This window comes from Varroa destructor, unplaced genomic scaffold, assembly GCF_002443255.2.
Source record: "Varroa destructor unplaced genomic scaffold, Vdes_3.0 BEIS01000003.1, whole genome shotgun sequence".
NCBI lineage: Eukaryota > Metazoa > Arthropoda > Arachnida > Mesostigmata > Varroidae > Varroa > Varroa destructor.
In genome coordinates this window covers 28,164,996-28,188,507 of record NW_019211456.1, presented here as the reverse complement: position 1 = coordinate 28,188,507, position 23,512 = coordinate 28,164,996, and the positions used below count along the sequence as shown (strand labels likewise).

At 41.0% G+C, this 23,512-nt stretch overlaps 1 protein-coding gene across 4 annotated transcripts in view; it reads left to right on the top strand.

Annotated features, from left to right (window-relative positions):
* Positions 1-23,512, top strand: part of LOC111247094 (somatostatin receptor type 2-like) — a 240,402-nt gene that overhangs the window by 174,832 nt on the left and 42,058 nt on the right. For all 4 annotated transcript variants that reach the window (XR_015323293.1, XM_022797658.2, XM_086982969.1 and 1 more), the window contains 2 exons: positions 13,260-13,485; positions 19,019-19,182. Coding sequence is in view for 3 of the 4 variants with exons in the window: in XM_022797658.2 (XP_022653393.1) it covers positions 13,260-13,485; positions 19,019-19,182 (390 nt within the window). In the remaining variant the exon portion in view is untranslated. The remainder of the gene's footprint in view (positions 1-13,259; positions 13,486-19,018; positions 19,183-23,512) is intronic.

Sequence of the window (23,512 nt, the reverse complement as noted above, 5' to 3'; positions counted from 1 at the left end):
CAGACAACTCAGTAAATTTAGTAATTCTAAGTAATAAAATTCCTACCGAAATAGAAAGTTCACATGCAGGATAGAGTATTTTAGAAAGAATCCGCGCGACGGTCTACAATCAGCTGCCAGAAGAGATTGGTAAAGATCCTAAGCGATCATTTCTCTTCCGCTTCAGTCCCCTCTGATTGCGTCCGCCGCAGGTGAAACTAGATGAGCTTTTGCTTAGTGAATCGATTGAATTACCATGATAGAAGTCTGATTGACTGAAATAGGTCTCCGGTGCACAGCTCCGTCGACCAGCGAGTCTACCTAATTTTGTTTGTTTTACTGGCGCTAGTGTGATGCAGCATGGCGCACACTTTTATTTTTGTGCGGTTTTTTCAAGGGATAATTAACCTGAACGGTAGCACGCCAGGTCGTATTCAATCAGGCTCAGTAAAACTTCAGGTAATCTTAGGTTACATCTTTTCATGTTCCACAATTTCACAAAATAACCAATTCAAAATTAAGCTAATGTATAATATTAACGATATATATACATACAATGATATTGATTATCAGCAAACTTGTGGTTAGACAGCACAATTTTATAGCAGTTTTGTTGCTTTAACAATAACACAACATACCTAGCGCACTTTTAAACTTCGAATCAGAGTCCGACAAAAGCCAAGTTAGTGAGTTAATTTTGGAAGATTGTGTGCGTCAATAATAGATGGCCGCTACCAATGCCTATAATATAACTCGAGAAATAACGCAAGAGGTCAAAAAGAATAAGTGGGAATCCCCCCAAATTATAGGGCTGGCGTTACAAGCTTAGCATGAACCGGTCTAGAGGTGACGTTAGGCAGTCGAGTTAACAGCCCTTGAACGGATCAGAAATGTTTGATAAAAAAAGAACGACGACTGATCCAATCTGTATGTCGTGTGTAGGAACGAAAACCGATATGGCCGCTTTAGTCTATGAACGTAAAGCCTACTCCATAATCCACTTCAGGGTATCTTGTAATTTTTAGAATCCTTTCCGGTTGATGCGTTTGATTATTGGTCGCAGATCTCCTTCCGAAATAATTTTTATTGCTGCCAAATATCAGTCACCTCCTTAATTTAGCGTTTAGAACGATGCTTAAAATAAATTGAGTTATCTTCTAATAGAGCTTTGCTCGTCCTTTATTCGACTAATAGCTCTCTTCGGTCTGTGCCCATGTAACAGGAGCAGGACTAGGAAACCGAAGATTTTTTTGGAAACCAAAATTTGCACACTTCGCTGATAAAGATATTAAGTAAAGTCCCTTAAACAAACGAACACGCACATACAGCTGTCAATTCCATTTTTATGAATGCTACCTTTCAGTTTGGCCTTTTCTAGGTGAAGTGCACATTGCCAACAACCTAATATAGTGCTTCTTGAATGAAACCATGAACGGATGAAGATGTCAATAGAAGCTTCATTGTATTGACGGAATGCTAATTTGGGGTTTTCTACTGAGGCTGTAAGAGATTCTCGATCGAACTTAAATTTTCAACGGTCACTATGCATTTGCATATACTCACAGCACTTTATTTATAACGTATTCAAATTAATATAGGCACACCTGAAAAATGAGAAGAGGAAGATAAAACATCCTGTTCGCGTCCTGTGTGTCACTACGTCGTATCAAAAGATCACGTTGTATTGACCGAATCTATAGGATAACTAATTTACACCAAAAGCTTTAAACATTGTTATTGTTGTTGCCTTCAACTAGGGCTTACAGGCACCGGATCATCAACGGTCACTGATTTCACAGTCAAACTGTTTGGCAGAAGTACTTAGCAATTTAGAAAACCGCGTAGTAGTGTTCTTTATATCACTGATTTTTTTTTTACATCAATTACCAACATTCTTTTGTTGGTAGAAATCGCATATGACAAATCCTTCTGCACGTTATCTTTCGTCATTCGCAGGTTCAGAAAGGACGAAATGACTCTAGCGAGATCTGCAGGTCTTTATTTTGTAATAGAGACCCTTAGGAAGGATTAATAATTACAAAGCACAAGTTACTGCCCCTTTTAATGTGATTGTTATGCCAAACGGCATAGCTTTGTCACTCTGTCGTTGATCTTCCGTTACCAACAAAGTCGCATTTCTTCGTTAAGCAGGGACAGTACCGGAGCGCAGACACTTATCTGGGAGCGCCGTCCCGCAAAGGATCAGGGTAAGCAAGCTCTTGAGCTCCTCATTGCGGATTTTGTCTGGGCCGGGTGCTTTTTTGGCCTATACGCTTTCAGGCCCTGTAGGTCATGCCGCATGGAAACCTTGCTCTTAAATAGGTCGCGCTCCATCGCCGCAGCTAACTGTAACACCAAGCAACGTATCGTATCGGACGTCGCGGGCATTCCAGCAGTATAATCGATCTGTTAGAACAAGTGGTCGAATCAACTGCTTTCGTTAGAAACCACGTTTCAAGCATATCCAGATACTCCTTTTGTACCGTGTAGGAAAACCAGAGATCCGTCTCACAGCATAGATCTAATCAGCAATGTGTCGTATTCGTGTAGAAACTGATAAACTTATTCGTCTCTGTCAGCTTCGCCTGTTCTCTCAGTCCTTGCGCTGTGAACTTCTACCCAGGTAAGAAGGGCCGCACTTCAATTACACACAAATCTCTGACTGTTGAGACAATTTCCTGTGAAAAAGATCTCCTTAAACATTTTCAGTATGCCTACCCGTATTCGAACGTAAAAGTCGGACTAAACTAGTTAATAATACCGGCCTCGTTACTGCTTTTGTCTTCAAAAACACCGGTGCCATTTCTATAATTCCCATGTGCAGTCTTGTTTAAGAGGATTTACAACTCTGCCTCTTGATGTTTCATATTTTGAACCTCTAAGTTACTTATTAAAAAGCTTTTTGTAATCTCTCAGAAGTTCTGGCTTTCAAAATACAAGCAATTATTTAACGTGACATACAATAGTGTACAAGATAATGACACACCATTTATTCAGCCATCTTACAATCGCGACAGCGTAAGCATATAGAGAATAAAAGAAGATAGACAACATGCATTTCCGATGAAAGGTTTCGTAATTGTTACATCGATCGACGCTGAAAATTCCCAGGCTTTAGTAGTTGTTTTCCCTGACCATGATTAGTTCTCTGATGGAACGATGACAATGATAGATATATTTCTGTTTATCTAGACTGCACTATGTGTGCGCAGACGTCAACGTAAAACTTTTCTTTATACGCACATCTTCGGAAATGGCCTGCTTCTTCAAAATGGTACGTCTGCTATCTCGTCAAAGTGATAGATATCTATCAGCTCTGGTTATCTATCAGTCAGTGTTACCGTTCCATTACCACCATTGCGATCTGCATTTTCTATTTGTTCTCAAAACGATTTGGATAGGCACAGAAACTTCTGTTAGTCGAGCCTGTGCTGGAGCAATATCTGTTAACGTGCTGTCGACGAAGTAAGTTGATTAAACTATAAATATGTGCGCTAGCTCAGAGTGATTTAGATGCAATATCTACACACATCTTGGTGACAAATTAAGTTGTAGCGAAACTTCTTCAAAGTGTTATTCTACCTGATATTGTGATATTTCGTAACTAACTACGCAATTCCGAACAGTATCAGGGACGTTACATCTACAATGATTTACACGGATGAACAGAGAATGGTTTGGCACCGGCCAATTTGCAGTTAGTAGCAAAGTTCGGCAGTGAATAAACCTAAGTTAGCAGGTAAAGAAGTTATATTTGTCACCTACTCGTCCATAATAGTTACTATGGCTACCCGCATCCTTAGCCTACGGCCGGTGCTTTGTCAAAACAGCTTTGGCCTCATTTCTGGTAATGGTCGAAACTACCAACAGCCATATAGAGATAAATATCACAAGTGCTCCTGACCTCATATGACGAAGTTAGCGAGCCACGGGAAGAGCAGCTGTAATGAATGAACCTTGTTTTAGGTCGTGCCTTGAAGTACTACACGAGAAAATTAGCACGTGCACCGTTGAATATTCGATGAGGAATTTTTTTTAGACGTACGAGCATTGTTGTATTAAAAGATACTGATTTTCAGTAAATTTAGAATAAGGGCACAAAGGCATTATATACGTAACCCACCGAACTGCGCCATACTAACCTCCCTAATTGCGTGCTAATTTTATCCAGCAGATCAGACAAAATCTTTTGATTCTTACATGACCTCGTATAAACAATGGCGTGCGTGTCCTGTGATGCAATTAGTAAATCAATCTTGCTTGACCGTTTGCCCCCACCATAAATGTTCATGTAATATAAACCTTAATTTGTTACTTTCGTATAATATTAGAGGCATCTAGCTTTTTTTTTTTTTTTTTTTTGTTCACTATGTCACTGTCTAAATTAGGTTAGATATGCAACAAAAATTAATCATGTCCGGACTACGTAATAGTAAAGGACGAACATGTTTACCGATGCCGCTTAAGCCTAGTTAGTATTCGGCAAAATTCAATATGATAATTTTTTTAGTTCCAAATTTTGCTCCACTGAGAAAAGACAAAGCCATTAATATAAACTACGCGAAGTACGTGGAGCTTCACTAAGTTTTGAAGACGACTAGATAAATGCTATGTTGTACATACTCGTAGGAGAATTTATATGCTCATAACCGGGTTCCAATGTATGTACAGTTCAGGATAACAGAATAGTGTCTTCGATCGTGTTTTCTGTTCCGCACGATGTTGCACATAAATACGTGTGGATACGTACGTACGAACGACCGACCGACCGATAGTGGTAACGCTCTTATTCATAACAAATACTATGATTTTCATCGATTGTAACGAAGAAGCTATCTGCTGAAGACATATTGAAGCCTTCAATGGAGCATTCTGTGTTTACGAGCCCGTCTCGCAGAACAGAGAAGAGACTTCGGTGGACTTCTAGAAAAGTGACTACATTTGCCGATCTTATTACCTATTAATGCGTGTACCTATAGAAGATTAGCTCCAAAAGCGAAGACGGTAATGATTCAGTCTTTCTTAAACCGTCTGCTAAACCACTTAATGACTAAAAAATGGTGGCATCTATCAATATTAGCTGTGACAAAATTCAGGGCTTAGTAACGGTATTATCGAACCATTTAATAGGGCACACTCGTTTTCTTGAAAACTGTAAAACATGATTGTAATGTGAAATTGCTCTTTCAGCTTACCCTGCCAAGTTTATCCGTAGAATACAAATCAATACATTCAGCTGTCGTTTCGAGAAAGCAAACGTATCGCTTTTAACATACAGTGGTAACCAAAGAACGTACCATGTTCTGGGTGTATGTAACTAAACAATTTTCAGCGCCTTGGGGTGTAGGCGTTGATGCGCAATCTCAGAGGCGTTATTTTACTTATCACAAATATCTACTAAGTGCGCATATAGTTAAGGAATACTTTTCCTAACTAGATTGGCCTTTGCGTAAATGGTGACTCTGGGTTGAAGAGAATCTTAGAATAAATAAGCGGTGTACAACGTGTGTCCCCTAAGTAACACTCAGTTGAGCATAAAGCTAGGAAAATTAAATAAAAAAAAAAAATCATAAGGAAAATTTGCCATTAGGAAAAACCATCTCCTCGTTAGCTAGTAATACATTATTACCAAGCTAGCCATATCATCATCGACCGTTCGTTGCTACAGGCTTGTTGTCCTTCACCCATGTATTTGTGGCAACAATCCTCACTGTAATTATTACTGCTACTAAGATCTGCATCATATATTTTCTACGTCTAATAGTTTTCATCCATAGGCATTAAGCAGGGCTTACTAAAAGTGTTCAGGGATTAATCAGCGATTCAAGGTGTGGAAAAGGAGTGTAGAAAAGAGGACTTTTCTACCCATTTTCTTTCGTGCCGGAAGTGCTTTTTTGTGTTTGCGTAGATCAGAACGTTTTTGACAAATATACACCATTTCTTGCCCCCCGAAGTTGTTCTTCTTATCGACCGTCATTGTCAAATGGCAGATAGTAGTTTGAGACGGTCATACAACTGACATATTTATCTAGTTAAATGTAACTTATAGAACACAAACTTGTCTATTAGGCGAAATACGACTGGGCTCTTGCCAATAGCAGGACCTTGCATATGCGCATGAACATATGTACAAATTGAGTAAACAGAAGAAAAAAACAGGGCAAAAATTTTTAAAAATATTCGTAACTGATAATGCTCAAGTTACCAAGAGTTACAGCAAACATAAACATCGGTGAAATACACAATGCGCCGATTGTGTATCTTTGTGGGTCAAACACTTGTTTATATATTGGATAAAAACAATTTCTCTGTTTGGATGTTGGACGGAAAGCAAGCATTCTATGATAATCAGCAGATTGCTTCCGTTCATATTAACCTTTAACGTGACCGGACCCACCCTCCAGAAAAACTTTGTTGCGTCTTTAATTAAAAAAAAAAAAAATATTATTACGCAGAAGTTACAATCCTGAAGTACGCAGAAGTTATGTTTGTCCGTAGAAAAATTCCATTACGACAATAATCTACAAAGAACCCCATAGAATTTTTATATAGACTATCTTGGGGTAATTTCAGGTGCGCGGGCCACGCCATTAAAAATTTCATTCAAAATGTTTCAGTTTACACGCATAATACATCGAGCCCATGTTCCTTATTTTTCGATTTTAGAATTACATCATTGAGGACCAGAATAAACTTTTTCACTTGGTAAGAAAGGATTTTATCGTTATCTTGCATTTCATGCACCACTTGTATTTTTATTTTCTGTTTCGGTTGCTCGAATCCAATGATCAGTTTGATAACAAACGTCATCTACTCTATTCCTGCCACATCGTCGGCTTCACACGTCGTTGCTGATTGGGAAGTAAGCACTGTTCCGCTACTCCATTCCAACCTGTTGTTAATTTGCGATGTCACCAGGCCTCTCCGAGAAGCAACGGTATGCCATTAGCTGGTCCCACCTGGGCGGCTGCCAGCCCGGCTTATTCGATAGTCGCATGTACGTAGACAATAACAGTACAATGATTCGATATAGGCATCATGGGTATATGGCTGGTCAGTGTTGTAGCTATGGCTGTCTGTGTGCGTTCCTGCTGCTGGTGCTGCTGTTGCTGCTATTTCCTGGAAACCGCTAGAACGGAAACCGGACGTGCTTCAAGACGATGATAACTCTACTGCCTGTTGTTGCCGGTAGAGGCAAGGAAAGTAAGTTTTTCGTCGGTAGCCGTGACGGCCACTGCGTTGGTCGCGGCCGATGGATCTCGCGGCTAACTTGGCTATAAAGGTAAAGTGGAATCAGACGGGGGTAGTTATCTCTAGTTCTTAGTATTCTTTCTCCAGTTTGTTCATTGCCAAACTCTGTGGCGAATGGGAGCTAGAATTGGAGCGTGGGGTTAGGGGCACGACAGCTCAGGGTAAGCAAGGCTAGTAGAATGAAGGAATAGACAAGAAAGGTTGATGGCGAAGAAAGCAGGTTACAGTATCCGATAGGGGTAGGAGCAGATTGAGACAGAGACAAGGAGCGGGTAAGACAGATAGACGACCAATACCCGATGAGGTTCTCGCTTTTCTGGCTTCACTTTCTTTCTCTCTCTGAACTGCAGATGGATGGGAGTAACTGAACGAAGCATACGAGACAGAAGAATGGGAAGAACCAACGAATTAGCAACACCAGTCGAAGCAGCAGATAGGAACAGCAGAAGGCAGGAAAGCAAACAAGCAAGGGAATTTTGCTTCCTTGAGACTCCCTTACTCAGTTTACGATGAAAAGAAATCGCATGAATGTACTCTCTTTCGTCGGATCAGAAGGATTCTATAATGGGGAAAACAACAGGGGTACGGGGACAGCAGGTCATGAACTTGTTTCCAAGACTAGCCTCGTCCCCGTGGCGATCAGTAGCGAGTTTGGTGGGCGGCTAGGAGATTGCCTGAACCCTTTTCTTCCCTTTTCCCCGCCTATCTCGTTTGTTTGCTTTGCCGTGTTATTACCAACTGTGGCCGTGGTCCACAATGACAACAACGTCCTCTACTAATGTTAGTGTTAGACATGTTAGACAGCGTAAGACCAATTGGTGAGGCCAATACGTAAGACCAAATAAACCCATAAGGCCTCATTAAGGGAGTGTAACAGGCACAAGAATTCTATAAACTGGTAAACTTACGTTACTTTACTATTGACTTGTATATTGACCAGACAATGTAGTTGAGATATTTGTTATGAAAAACTGAATCTGCGTTGGTGCCTTGAGTAGTTTCTGATTTACCACTAAACTATTATTGTGCTCTTTCCCTATCGTTATGTTTAACGGTATCAGAAAAATAATTTTTTCGGTCAATTATACCTGTTCCTAAGGTACCATAATACTGTTATAGAATAGAGGTAGAGCATAGATAGCGTAGAATACTACTATTTATATATATATTAAGAACTAGAATTTCGAAATTGATAAAAACCGCTTATAGAAATAGGACAAGTTGCTTTGATTAACGGTTACAATTAAACATCTGCTGGGCCATGTTTTTTTCCCATAATGCGTTTAAATTATTTATTGTGCTTAGATTAATCACCGATACTGGCAATCCTTTGATAAAACGCGTCTTGGACATCTTATCTGAGAAGTTCTTAAACTTTCTTATTGCAAAAGAAGTTGCAAAACTTACAAGCTTCTGAATTAGCGATAATTATCAACCGTTCAGAGATATATTTTTGAATGGAGCGGGCATTTAGCATGCCTAGCGTCCCTGTTGGATATAAGACTCTGTCTGAAAAGTATTAAATTTACCGCGACACGTATACAGAAACGAAATATAACATTAAATAAAAACAAATTTGATATGCCAGTGGATAAAACACGCATTTGTGTTTTTTTAGCTACAGATCTATTACCCTACTTTTAGGATTGGCAGCTACTCAAAGATTGCTCAGTGGAAGAAACGTGTTCGTTGTAGGCGATTGCGTGCGCAGCACCCCCATATACACCTGGATACGTAACAAGATATAGGTAGAGCCTTTTTTTGCCGGTTGCTATGCAGGGCTCTATTATGGGCGTCAAGAGTTAGCTATTCCGAAATGGAGAAGCTGACGCCGAGGGCGCTTGCCTGATCTACTATTGTTTTGGAGTAAGCAATGTTACTACCGATTGAACCCTTAGTGGAACGATTTGACAGACAGCTATCTCCGCCCAGATCGCATTATGACGTAATATACGACTGTTATATGAATGACCTTAGGATATAAATCTATCATCATGGCCAGATGCTGTCATAAACAAGCTAGCGTGTTCTTCCAGCGAATATTGCTACATAGCTAGTGAGTGCAATTAGAGCGATTTGTTTAATCTGGTATCCTCCAACGTTTAGTAATGTTGGAGGTGGCACCCTCCAACATTACTAGACGTAAACCAATCGTTTCCAGATGAAGTGTCAAATACGTCGTATAATATTTTTATTATTATTTATATTATATTTTTCTATAATATACCATCTAGCCGAATATACTTCAGGCTTAGGAAGGCCCAAACAAATACCTAGTATCACTCGCTAAACAGGTCTCAGATTGCACATCGCTCAGTCTAGTGCAAATTTTCCATAGGCTTTTCCATAGAATAATAAACACATAAGTTAAACATATTTTAGCCTTCTCGAGGTTTCCCTGACTGCCGGATAAATTAATTAAGCTCGTGCTATAATATGCAGTTAACTCATATGAGTTAATTACACCCCATCGTGCCTCAACAAAAAGTTACCATATTTCCACAGCTGTTTTTTTATCATATCAGTTCGTAAACCGTTAGTATCGTGACCACTGAACCTGAGTGTACGCCAGTCGCGTTCTTAATCTCCATTACAAATCCTACGGTAGCTGGGTGCAATGTTAGTTGTCTATTACAGCATATGGTGCACAGCACATACTTCGGTGGCTGGTGCGTGCCGCAGAAGCCCAGAGGACAAGGAGGACCTCAGAGGAATAAAGATTAACATGCGAGTTGTGACTGGGTCTCTGGGCAATTCGTTCATCCCAAAATGTCGCTTCATTATAAAGAACCAAAGCGTTTTTACAATTGATTGGAACTTTGTTTACCTAGCTTTACTTATCCCATGCTTTCATCAGACAGTACGAAAAAAACGTGAGGTCACGTTAATGATAATTCTAATGCTGGCAATGAAAACAGCAGAGAGACTCAACGAAGAAGAATGCAATACGGGGTCGATGAGGCCACAGGCAGCGCGCTGTGGGTGCCCTCTACTGCGGTTGGGGGGACCTTCATTTTGAAAGTTAGCTTCATCATCAGGGATGTGCCCTTTGGGAGTCATTGGTTTGCAGCTTCATTGGTTATGGTGGTACTAACATCCCAGATGTATTTTTACGTTCGGTATTCGGTTGAGAGCTCTCAACAACGACAATGATGGAGTTTGCTAGCAGCTGGGGGAAGGGATGCACGTCAAGGCTTCTAGATATACACAGGAGCACATCAGCAGCACGTCACTTAGTGCGATCGGCGACATTAATGCGAAAACGTTTTCCTATATAGCTAGACTACCGATTTGCGTTGGCTGAAGGCTGAAGAATTATACAGAACATTGGGTTTGTATTATTGCCAACGCAGAGGAACAAGAACAACTAAGCAGCTTCGATGGTATTCGGGTCATTCGTATGTAGTACACTCAGCGACTTTGACCGTTCTAATGATTACATCACTTAGCTGCGAAAAGTCAGCGCTTTTAAGCCTATGTATATACCTGTCCAGAAGACTTGATTGTTCTAGCCACAGGCGGCATCCTAGCGTGCCAAAAAAAACATAAGATGCACCTAGAATAAATATCATATACAGTAATCCGCTTTCGGAAGAACTCGTCATGCTTTTTGTTACATATTGTTTTAAGATTTGATCTACACTAGTCAATCACGATTCCTTGCACGGGGATGTCGGTTACACAGAAAATTCTGCACAGAATTTACAGATAATTTTGCCAATGCTGATCTAACTTCATCAGTGAATTGATGACTCTGAACAATTTAAGACCGGCCAAATTGTATCTACCAGATTGCGCAGATGCTAACGTTAATGCTTACGCAGGTTCACCTGTTTGCAGCTGCCCATACGCTACTTGGAACGTGCCCTTGATGCTCATGCGTGTACAGATTATATGGAACTCGAATGTGAAATAAAAAAAATGGATTTTCCATGAGTTACGTCAATACCAGTCGTTAGACTAGAGCTCCACCAGATTTAGCAGCCCCGGGCGACGATGTCGTACTATCACGAAATGATATGTTTGACGGATTCAATTATTGTTACCTCAATAATGACACAGATCACATATTGTGTTACCTTATGACATTTGGGCAATTAACAAATGGGGCATTTTGATATTTTCGTATTAAATTCGTAGACACAGTGTGATATGGATCTAATATATGACAGATCATTGAAGCAACAAGTTTAATTGTTGGCAGTAGGAATGGTACGGCAATGTGTCTAAGACCTAATTTATAACGAGACAGGTTACGGCTGGTAGTAAAAAGTTTAGTTAACTAGCTGGCTTTTACAGCCCCTTACTATCGCAAGCATATGTATTACCTAACGGTAAAATTAGCCCGCTATGCGTATCGCATGGCCTCCTCGGCTTGAACTCGCAGGTTCGCAGCGGTTAAAGTTTATTCTCCGTAGCCGAATTTGCCCCGTCTGTGTCTCTTACCGTTCCTCCAGCTCAACGATTTAGACATTTCGTAGATGAATTAGAGTAAGCCACATGCCCCACTACCAAGAAGACCTGTACGATGGATTCATGGGAAAATCAACGCTAAACATTCCATATACATATCCAGAATACATTACGTTATTTAGTTTCATATGCTAACCCATTGCTAGACCCAACTTCGCGCACATAGCTATTGTAAAAGTGTAAATACCTTGAATATAATAGATAGAATTTGTATTTGTCGCTAAATGTGTAATTAGAGCGCTTCGTGAAGCATCTGTGAAGTATCTGGACCCTGGGTTAAGTATACATATTACTTTGCAGACTAAGGTGAGTTTCATTCAAGTTAGAAGGTGTATTCTCTTTTCAGGGGCATTACTTAGTTTCGATCACCTAAAACTCAGCTTTCTAACACAAAGGATCAAGGATCTATACGGCTATCTGTGATTTGCATCGGAAATGCGCAATCTCCAAGTGCGCTGACATGTCATATGCTTATTTAATAACAACATTGATTAAACATTAGCCAAAAAATGACTGTTCCTAAGAGCTACCGAAGATTTTTTTGGCCTTTGCCAGAAACGATTGCCCCATTGATTAATGTTGAAATTTCTACGAACGCCACTTGCATCGAACACAATCGGATTTATGCCTATTTAGTGTATATCAGTTGTTTTTATGACTCATGTAAACTCGGTTACAACGATTCAAATCGGCGTACAAACACCGTTACTGCAATCGTTTGCGGAAACAGTGCTTTGCAAGCCCGGGCCTATGAGAGTGATATACGTGCCAGCCGCGTCCAGACTGAGACACCGTCACACAGCGTAACGCCAAAAGTGAATTATGAGTAAAAATCGTATCTTAACAGATTATATATTACATACGAGCAGAAGGGTAAGGCGTTTAATCGTTAGCAGTAGGTTTTACGGTTGCGGTCGGCCGCCGGAAGTATGTCGGTGCTTGTTCTACTCTCTGTCATCGAATATATTTGTGCTGCTTTAAGGCCTAGCATGTACCGTGTGTGGATGGTGGTTAGATCAGAGTTCGTGAACGTGAGTTTTCAACTTAATGGTAGAATGAATGTACTTCCGCCTGCGCCCCTAGAAGCTGCCCTTACCCCTGTATAGCGGGGCGCACTTATGCACCCCGTTTCAGTCAGCTAGTTCGGCCGAAAACGTGCCGTCATGGTATGCGACATCATTGAAAAGAACCTGAATCAAGTGACGAAACTCTTTTTTTCTTATACCATGCCGATATCAAACAATACAGCTATTCATAATGTGTACTGAAAGGTAAAACTTGACAATTTAATACAAGTAGAACACATTTCATACGCTGCTCGCAAGCTTTCGGCTCCAAACTAGTGTAGACTAGGGCATGCGATAGAGATTTACCTTTACAAGCTAAAGGAAGACTTCAAGGAGGGATGTGCAACGATGAAAGACGTATTTCTTCAGTATTATAATGGTAGCGTCAAGTATGGGTGTTAGTTGCCACAGTTAATTTCCCACAGGATACCACTCAGCCGCATTACTGAATTAATCATCATTAATTGAAAATGTTCGATCTGATTTCAGATTTACATGACGACAACATCAATCAACCAGTTCACATCGTCACTTCTGCTTACGGTGATGTCTGCGGATCGTTATATAGCCGTTTGTCATCCGATTTCATCGCCGAGGTATCGGACGCCATTCATCGCTAAATTCGTTTGTCTCACTGCGTGGACGGTGTCTGCCCTACTCATGGTCCCCGTGTATCTTTACGCTACTGCATTCGACATACCTAAAGAAAGCACCGGTCAGTACATTTAAGTTAATTGATTCCTTCTGTGACGCTAATCTGGTTGCCCCATAAACGAACTCACGAACACATAAGATCGTCTAAGTTAGAAATTCGACGCGGGTTTCGTGGTGGAAACTAGCCGTCTGGAACAACGTTCGGCGGCCATATCGGATGTTTTGTTTAATCTATGTACGAAATGTATAGAATTGTACTGCTCGCCTAACATGTGCGTCTTAGCTAGATGAGTACGATTGACTATGCTGAAATTTTTCACTCATTGGCAATCGAGGTAGTCGTTCTGCCTATGATTGGAAACTGGGTTCTAATGAAATACCCTTGGTGAAATGATTCCTTGAGTTTATTTCTGTCGTGCGCTTAAATTTTGCTGGATGCAAGCTAAACGTAGATGTGTGAGTAGTATTAGATTAAGGATTCTCAATCAATGCATCGACAGTCGATGCAGATCCCGTCATTACTAGGAGTGGGCTTTTAAGCCCACTCCTAGTGTGACGGGCTCACTTCTAGGGTAAACTTAGCGTAGACAGAACCAGTCACGGAATTCTGCTATTACATCACTATTCTTTCCTTTGAACTACATCACTGTTTCCGTTAGGTAAGCCGGAAGCCACAGAGGTATCGTTTAACACTCCCTCGATGCAGTAATTGTCTCGTCAACTGAGGTGACATGTCTATTAAAAGAATGCGTCTAACAATAATAGTTTTACATAACGCTATTTTGTTAGTTGCGTAATTTTCTATGTAAGTGACTCTTTTCGCCGCTGATTACAACAGCCGCAACCTTGAACTGTGGGTCCAAATAGTCGATAGCGAAAACGAATGTCCTAAGGCAAAGGACAACTAAGAGCTATAACTAGGACAGCGAGGCATCAAAACTGCAGAAGCGGATCCCTACGCCGGAGTGCTTGGAAGGGCCACTAGAAAGGCCGTTTCTCGGTCAATGCACCGATGCGCGAGTGACGTCTAGTTCATTGGATAGCTTTGCTCATGGACCAAACAGGAAATCGGCCACCGCAGAAAATGACTAGAAAGGGGAACAGCGATCGCACACTACGATCCGTCTGATGGTCGACACAAATTAGGAGACCCTCCAATGGAGTTTCTTCACCCGGTCAGTCTTTTTGTGAGGCATCCCACGACACATGCACCTGTCACTATTGTTCTCTGTAAAAGTCTTCACTTCTCACCCCAGCGTGCGTTTTCTACCTCCATCAGTTATGCACGTTGGTCGGTTTCTATTAATTTTGTCACATAAGAAGAGTAAATTCCGGCAAATGCATTAAAAATATGTGTAGTCTTGTATTGTTAATGGAAACACTAGTTGTGTTAGCTATTTTTATGTACAGTCGCTTGTTTTCCGTTTTCGTGTCACGCTACAATACCGAGCGAAACAGCAGGTTGTAGCCCCTCCTGTCAGCGCAACGTGCTGCCGTGTCTCCATCCAATAGTTACAATATATCGTTTAACATACATTTAATGCGCGGCGTAAAGCAGGCCAAAAGAAAAGCAGGGGTCTTAGGTGAGAGAGGCTCTGGAAATATGGGTCGTCCGCATGTCGAGCCGATGGTTGTAGGGGAAGTCCGGCAACCGACTTCTCGTTGTGGGGGGATTTCGTCCACTATATTCATCATTGTATGGCCGAAGTTGGCAGCGGTAGCAGGCGCGTTCCGCCACGTCAGCTACTACACCATGCTCAGAAAGACGGTAGCAGAAGTTCCTGCTGCGGCGCTTGGCCAGTCTTTACTTTACCCGCTTTCTAGGTGGTGTCCTATTTTGCTCCTTTTCCCCATTGTCTATCTAAGAAGCCTGACTCCTCACGCCCCTGATTTCTTCATCAATTGTCTATCCATTTACTGAACAGCTTTCCGCATCGAGTTCGCCGTCCGCCCCAGTTCGCATGACTTAGACTACATTACTTTTTCTCCTCGGCTACCTATTTCTTCAAGTTCGTTTTCGTTGGTCGGCCACAACCCTTCGTCTTGTGTACCCAGAACGCTATCGCTCAACTCGATCGTTAGATCGCTGCCTGTTCACTACTCGATAAATAGCTGCAGTCGCTGTAATGGTCAGGTATCGTAGCCTGTTTCATCGGATCGCTTGTCTACCTATCCACATACATGGACGCACATTCACGTTTTATTAGACAACCCGTCCTGAGTCTGAAGTCTATAGTTTATATGGCTGCATCTAAATACCCGTTTAGTCACAACGGCGAACTAAGAAACAGACCAAACGTCACAGCTTAGCTGTAAGAGGAGTTATTGGGCCCTGTGCAAATATACGAAGGCTTCAAGACGTTGTGCGGGACATTAGACTTGGGGTTTGCAAGGAAAGTTACTCGCGATGGATAGACTAGCGGTTGCTCCATGCCGTCGATTGGCATGATGTCGGATCGACAATTATCCATCCATCCATCTAACTGTGATTCTCATTACTCGTGACGCACCTAGGAGTTAAGTTGACTAAAAGTCTAGCCGTTCATTTCTATGCTACGGATTTAATGGACGGATATTAAAGTTACTTAGTTCTATCCATATCTCGACAGTGGAGTGGTGGGCATCTTTGATGTTGAGAGCAGGTCTTCTGCTTCATTATGGATAACATGATTATAGAGTCCATAGGCATAGAAAGAACGTGGCCATACAGAAGCACCTATTTGAATAGCTGGGCATACAACGCTACATTGAATCTGCAACAGCTGAAACTATGCAAATGTATGTATCGCTCGGAACACTTTACATCTGTAGATACCGCAAGGCCTGATTAGTCGGCCTTAGAAGAAAAAAAAATTAGGTAAATGCGGCAACGTAACTGGGTTCGAAGAACAAGATAAACTAATTTTATTGGGGAGTTAACATGTAGAGCAATTGTTGAGACGGTCCTGCTTCTTTACTGCTAGAGATCTAATAGGCGGCATTGGAGCAGATCGTGATGTACGATCTTGTGTATGATCACGTATTGCGTGCGCAGTGAATTATGTTCTCTCTAAACAAAAGTACTCATTAATTCGGTACCGCCGAGTCGGGTCAACAGAACACGTATTCTTTAACCATGTCTCGCCGTGACCTAATGACAAATACAGGCCTTTCGGATCCAGATATGCGTACGTGGGGCAAAGCACTCAAACCATCTAAGATGAAATGAACAAGTAGGGAACGTCGGAGACCGAAGTAGCATTCATTACATATATAATCATATATTATTCAAGATAATCCTCTATTGGTTGTGCTGAGTACTAGAAGTATTTATATATTATATTAGTGTTATATTTGCCTTTTTTTTTTTGTACAGCTAATTTGATGCTGAATGGTAAGAGTTTTCTTTTGTAGCAACTAAATTAAAATCTGTTTATAAATAGCGTAAGTGTTAAGTGAATTCATGCCAGTCCATAGACCTTTGGGATCCGGCTAGAACATCGACTACAAGGTTTTTTTTTGCTGACCATCAGGTAGCTCCATGTTTTTTTCTGATTTTTTTCACGTAAACGCGGCTTCGTGATGAAGAAGACGTGACTATAAAAACGATATGCTCCGAATGTCAATTAGGAAAAAGATTTCCTCATTGGATTAATTTTTTAACAATGCAAAATGTGAAAATTATTATGAACTATTTTTTTAAATTATTTTATATTATATTATTATATATATATATATATTATATTATTAATTTTTCAATCAAGAAGACGAATAAAAGTTTTCCGTAAATGTCAATTCGTTGTCGTTGCTTACCTGCTTACCTACTTACGTACTGCAATCTACAGGGAAGTTTACATCAGTTTTACTTTGAGATAGCAGAAAAATCGCACGAGGTCTTAAAATGAATAAGTTATCGTAGCAAAGGGACAGCGAAATAAAGGCACGAGATAGTTTATGCATGAATATGAAACATTTCCCGCACAGTGATAAGATGTCTAGGACGCTGCAGTGTTTAAGTATTTGAACGAGAAAAGCATTTTACCTGAAGTAAGCTAGCGGGACCACCACCGCACCGCGATCAAATCCCTAAAACAGCGCAATCGACCAACCCAGTATCGGAATGAAATTATTCACACAATTGGGTCTGTTTATCGAAACAATGCGATACAAAAATCGAACAAAGAACGGTGATGGGTAGTAAGCAGAAGTGCAACAGTATAAAACGGTTGGTGCAGTACGGTCAAAGAACATTCGCAGTTAGTTCGGGCTCCGAATTCGGCTCAGTATGCAGAAAAACTTGCTGTTTGCGGTCTTTTTCTCATCGCTTCCTTCGGTCATAGACGCAATAGATTCTAGAATAAGAGAACACCCCTCTACTCTAACGGGCTCACGTTTCCAACCTTTCAAGCGTCACCTTCTGCCGAATCCAACCGTGGCGGAAGTAGTGCAGACGTACATGACCTACATACATCGGATAGCAATAGCAAAAGGCGACAAAGACCACGGCCCTAAAGCTGACCTCGCGGACGCTCGCTTTGTCCTACGCATTATCAGAGGCGCTTAGAAGACCAGGCGAGCCCAGAAAGAAAGCACTTGCTTTCTTCAAAGCCACGTCGAAGTGAGAAAACAAACGAGAAAAAAAGAAAGTCGACACGTGGAAAGATGCGACTATGTCAGACAAAAGAAGGCCGGGAATAATATGACACAGGAGTCAGATTAGCGTACAAGCGAGGAAGCCAGGCCTCCAAAAGTGGTTTCACAGGAAAAAAAATTGTGCTTAGGGTTCGGTGACAGTGAAGCCAACAAGAGACGCACTGAGAACGTGCCATAATAAGACTAGGGCGATAATGGGAAAGACAGTGGGTATCAAACGTATAAATAAATAGCATGATGTATATTACACTTGCTCGAATAGCGAGTTAAGAGATATACCTTCTGTCTACGAAAGTAGCTCCAATGGAACAATCTCACATTTTCTAGTTAACCCAAAGATTTCTGGGTAGTGAGATAATGTTATTGATTGATGAATTATATCTTCATTATGTAACAGAAATGTTTTAGTCATCCTCTGTAAAGTGTGCATAGGTGTGTGTCGCCGATGCTAGATACCTTAACTGCCATAATCAGCGCAGAATTTAATCTTGTTGTTTGCTACAGAAGAGAAGCCTACATTAAGAGTTAATATGATTCACCGCTAATTGGAACGATAGCGGACCTCTAGGTTGTGATGACCTCGACCTTGAGAAGTTGGGATGAGCGACGCCGGCAAAATCGGTATATCGATATACCCAATCGTCAACCGGCTGTGCAACTATATTTTTTTGTAACACATGTATATGTAGTTTCTCAAAAAAGACTCACAAAAATTCGCTAGATGGAAACAGTGACGAAAAGTAAGCTCGTCTTAGGAAATAATCTGAACATTTATTGACAGATTATGGGCTTACGACCAGTTTGCGGCTCAATGCAGCTAATTTTTGTGCGTGGCGCCATCACATATGGGTTGTGACTTTTCTCGATGACAATTTATACTCTATCTGAGTCGATTTCCAAGTAAATAACATTATTTATAAATACCCTATTAAGGTTTGTTACTTGTATGCTGTTTTTATTAGATGGCTCGGTATCGTCGCGGAAAGTTTGCAACATATACTGGATGGACACCCCTTCTTTAACGGGTCAGACGGCGTTTACCTTGTATTCGTTTTTTCTCGGATTCGCTATCCCGCTGGTTCTCATACTTGTCTTCTATTTTCTCGTAATCTTCAAACTCAGCAAGGTAAGTAAACCTTGAAGCAAATTTAAAGAAATTTTGAGATTATTACTTCTTTTGAAGTTATTGAGCATTCTCGACCCGCGTTTTTTCCTTAAATATATGCGGGATCTTCTGAAACAGAACGTACACTACCTCAGGTAGAATTTTCCTACGTATTGTCTGATCCAACCTAGTTTATTGATCACTTACGTATTTTCAGAAGCTAGGTAACCCGCTTTGATTTCTAGGTACAATAGTAATATTTGTCAATTTTTTTAAACGACAACGATATGCAAATAAGCCCTAAGGTACTGCTTCTCTCATGCACGCTTTGTTCCTGCAGCATTTCTAGGGAACAGTCGTAGAGTCATTTAAAACGAATCTAAAATATTTTCCTAAGTCGTGCTTGCGTTCATCAAATACATCACAGACGTCTGTATTGAGTACAGTATGACTGATGGCGAAAACCAGGGTAGAAGCAAAACTTTTTTTCTCTTAGCGTGGAGCTCGTTACCGTTACTGGTCTTTTCTTTAATATCTAGTCCGTCGGCTATATTTGCTTTGCGGCGAGCCTTGTTTCATTCTTGCCGTACTACCGACCAATACTCAACTGAACCATTGGCTCGAGACTGGAGCAAAAGAAAATGGAGTGTCTAAGGTGGATTTAATACTGGGGAGTCCATCGGGGAGGAAGTTAAACGGACGTCCAGAATGGTATAGCGTGTACATCAAGATGGTCTGCACGTGCTCTGTACCCTAATGTGTACACTAATGTGCATGAAGCCCACAGCAACAGTATGCTGTGGAAGTGGCAGAAATTGTGCATGGACTCCACCCCATCCGGTCTATAAAATCAAACTCTCCAGTCAACTTCAGTGGCTCGTTCGGTCAAAATCCAATGTTGGATCGTTCACCCTAGCCTCTTTTTCTATTCCCTGACGTCCGTTCTCCCACAACTAGGGGGCCAGAACACGGGTCGGCACACGCCGGTCCATCCGTACCTGATGTCACCTATCGCTTCACTGCTCAAAACTTAAACCACAAAGTGCATCTAATTGGTCATTTTAGTTTGCTTTTTAATAGCTTTTAGGTATATGTAGATATATGTGGAATATGGGTACACGCGCCTGGTTCGGGCATTGACATTCTTTGGTATAGAAACAGTACTAGGCACTGTGAAACTTATTTTCAATAAGGAAATAAAAACAAATAGGTTAGATAACATTACATATACGTTCTATACAGCTAGTCCAAGCTGTGGCTTTGACTTGTTTAAGCGGATAAAAATTAAGCGGACAATCCTGTGTTTTCAATAGTACAACGCGGGCAGGTTAATCCTATAATATCTCGGGCAAGCAATATCCCCAAACAAGTCGTCGAGAAGTAGTTGCTTTATCAGGCCGAACGCTCCCTTCAGTATTAATTGGCGGCAGCCGTCTATGGAGGCTGCACATGAACAGAAATACAATAAAAAAACAACTTATCACTCATAGACAGTAAGCGTGTTTGCCAATCCGTTCGGGGGCGGGTAGTACCTATCATGGCGAGTGCCCTTCGATATCGATGCTGAGTATTAGGAATATCAAAAAGTACATATCTCGAACGTGACTGCCTCCTGCTTTCTCGGAAGAAGTAAAAGTTCAGTAAGAAAATGTGTTGTACTTCATCATAACTTACTTTTGCCAGATTCGAGCTAAATTCTTACGCTTGCTAGAGGCGCAGATGGTCTTTTAGCGATACAATCGTATTCTGTCAGAAATACAAATGTATTTCTATCTTTTCTATAACAGTTTTAAGTAAATGTATTGCCTTTATCCACTAAAATACTTAACGTTAAATGCAGACTACTAGTTATTCTTGAATAAAAATGCATATGGCGTAAAGCTATACTAATGAAGCATATTTGAAACAAATATTATACATTGTCAGTTGAATACTTTCTGTTACACTTCGGGTCTACTCAAAAAGTGCTGCTTTACATAATATTAATGCTACTACGACATAATATTCAGCAGAGTCCATTCAATGTACACCTAACCGGATTCGGAGATCGAAATATTAATGGGGTTTGTTAGACAAAGGCCATGCGTGGGCAAATTGGATATGTCGAAGTTGGTGGGCTTGGCAGCTGGCAACTACGTGTCGGCACAACCGGAGTTCGCATTTCTCGTAAATGAATCAACGCCCCCGGCGAGAAGTTCCCGTACAGGTCTCATCCCCACTGGTGCCAATCGAAAACTCTCTAGGGAACTCGGCTATCAATACGAATAGGCGGGTATATCCGAAACCATATTCACCAGAGCCCACAATATCACTCCGCCCCAGTTCAGCCAAGTCGTGAAATCTGCATTGGCGAAACCCAATACACCGCACATCGCGGTAACAGTAACAAAGTAATGGCGCTTCATTATGATTCGTAACATACTCTATGTATATTTTATGATAATGTGATGATGCACCTTGTGGGACGGAATAACGTAATAGCGAGCCGGTTTGCGTCCACTCACTGAAACAACAAGAAAAGGTGACTTGCACAAATAGGGCATATGTTTCATCTAAGTGGCAAAATTGTTGTAACAAGTGGGGTAAGGCTTTTTGCGAAGTAGGCTTTCTTTTTTGTCGGTAGGTATGCTTGTGCAATTGTGTGTGACCCTCCAAGGTGATTCGTTTGTATTTTCGGCTAACATCAGGATGTCGTCATATGCAGTAATAACTTCGAGTTGCAGTGATATAACGTATTGATACTTGAATGTTTTTGGAAAAACAACGATCTAATAAAACAAAAATCGATCGATTTCTGTCTCTGTGTCAGCTTGGCAAATGTGTATTTGACTACTAATGTTAGAGGCGCGTTGTGGGGTGGTCCGAACGCATGTGCATAGCAGATCTTTTTCGTTTCGTAATGGCTGGGAAACAGCCGTCTGTCTGATGGAATGGCTAACAGCTACGCCACCGGAAAAATAAAGCCAATCAATCCGTGGAGGGGAACAAGTCATCGTGGAATACAACGAGGAAATACTTAAGAACTAACAAGAAATAGCTCGGTATGTTTCAAAAGCTCATGGTGCACTGAACGCTGCTTCAGTAATAGCTGGTTTGTAAAGCTGACAATGAATTAAGAATGCTGATATTTGCGCAATGTGAACATATCTCACTTCGATGTGTCAAACAAAAAACGGACGTTCTACCGTTCAACTGAAAGAAACGTCACAGAAATAGCCCCCATGGCCTGCTTCAAAGTGTATCCCTTTTTGATTGCCATAGCGAAACATCAGGACCGCAGATGACTATGTACACGTTTTATTTAGAGTATGCTTTTATATTAGTGCGTAACATTAGGTGAAATCGCTCTGTCTGGATTAGCGCATTTCACCTTCAGATTCTTGGAGGTAGCAGCCAACTTTTTTCCTTAGTATCATTTGGTATTGTCAGTCTAGTCTGGTCGTTAATACTAATGCCCTAAAAATGTTTTCTCAAAGCTAAAACTAAGGCCGAAACATAATACGACACACCTAGACATGGGTCCACGCTGGGACCAGTCTAGTCTAGCGGTGTAGCTTAAGTTAGTTAACTAATAAAAACTAACTTATAAAACGGGTCCGAAGCAAACGCATGCGGTTTAGGTTTGTGATGAGCTCAGACACCGCTAGGTGGGGAACATTTCAGTAAAGGGGCAATCCGTACAAAGATCTCCGAAATAAGTTTTGCCTTTATTTTAATGCCTGCATTTTAAATGGCATGCAAAGCGTACGGAGCAAGCAGTCAGACTCTGTTTTTTGCAGAGTGCAATTCTTATCAAGCTGTACATTCAGGTCGGAACATTTCAGTGATTCGAACCTAGACTAAGCTTGCCACCGATTGAATTGACTGTTTTTTGGCTCTTTGTGTCTTACTCAACTGGAAGATATCATCAAGGACTAGTGGCGAAAACCAGTTTGGTCGTTAGATACTTAGGCAGACTAACTTAGCTCTGTCACCGGCAAGCACGAATACCATCACTCGATTTACGCCTCTAAAGCCATAGACCTATATTTATCACTGTGTTTATATTCCTTATATATTGCCACACTTAAGCGATTCAGGTTGAGGAGGCAAAGCGTAAATTCCGTCTATTCATTTTGTCAATCCTAAGTCGTTTTTGCACCTAACAAACATAAATTCACTTTTGATTTTTAGTGTCCCGATCATTTTTCAAATATTACAGCTTAGGATACGGATCAAGCGTTCGTTAAATATATTGATAATTATTTAAGCTAACAAATACTAACGTTATATACTAGACGACCGAAAAAAAAACGGACCGATCTGCCAGTGTTTATGGATTCAACAGCATAAGCAAAAGATAAACAGTTCA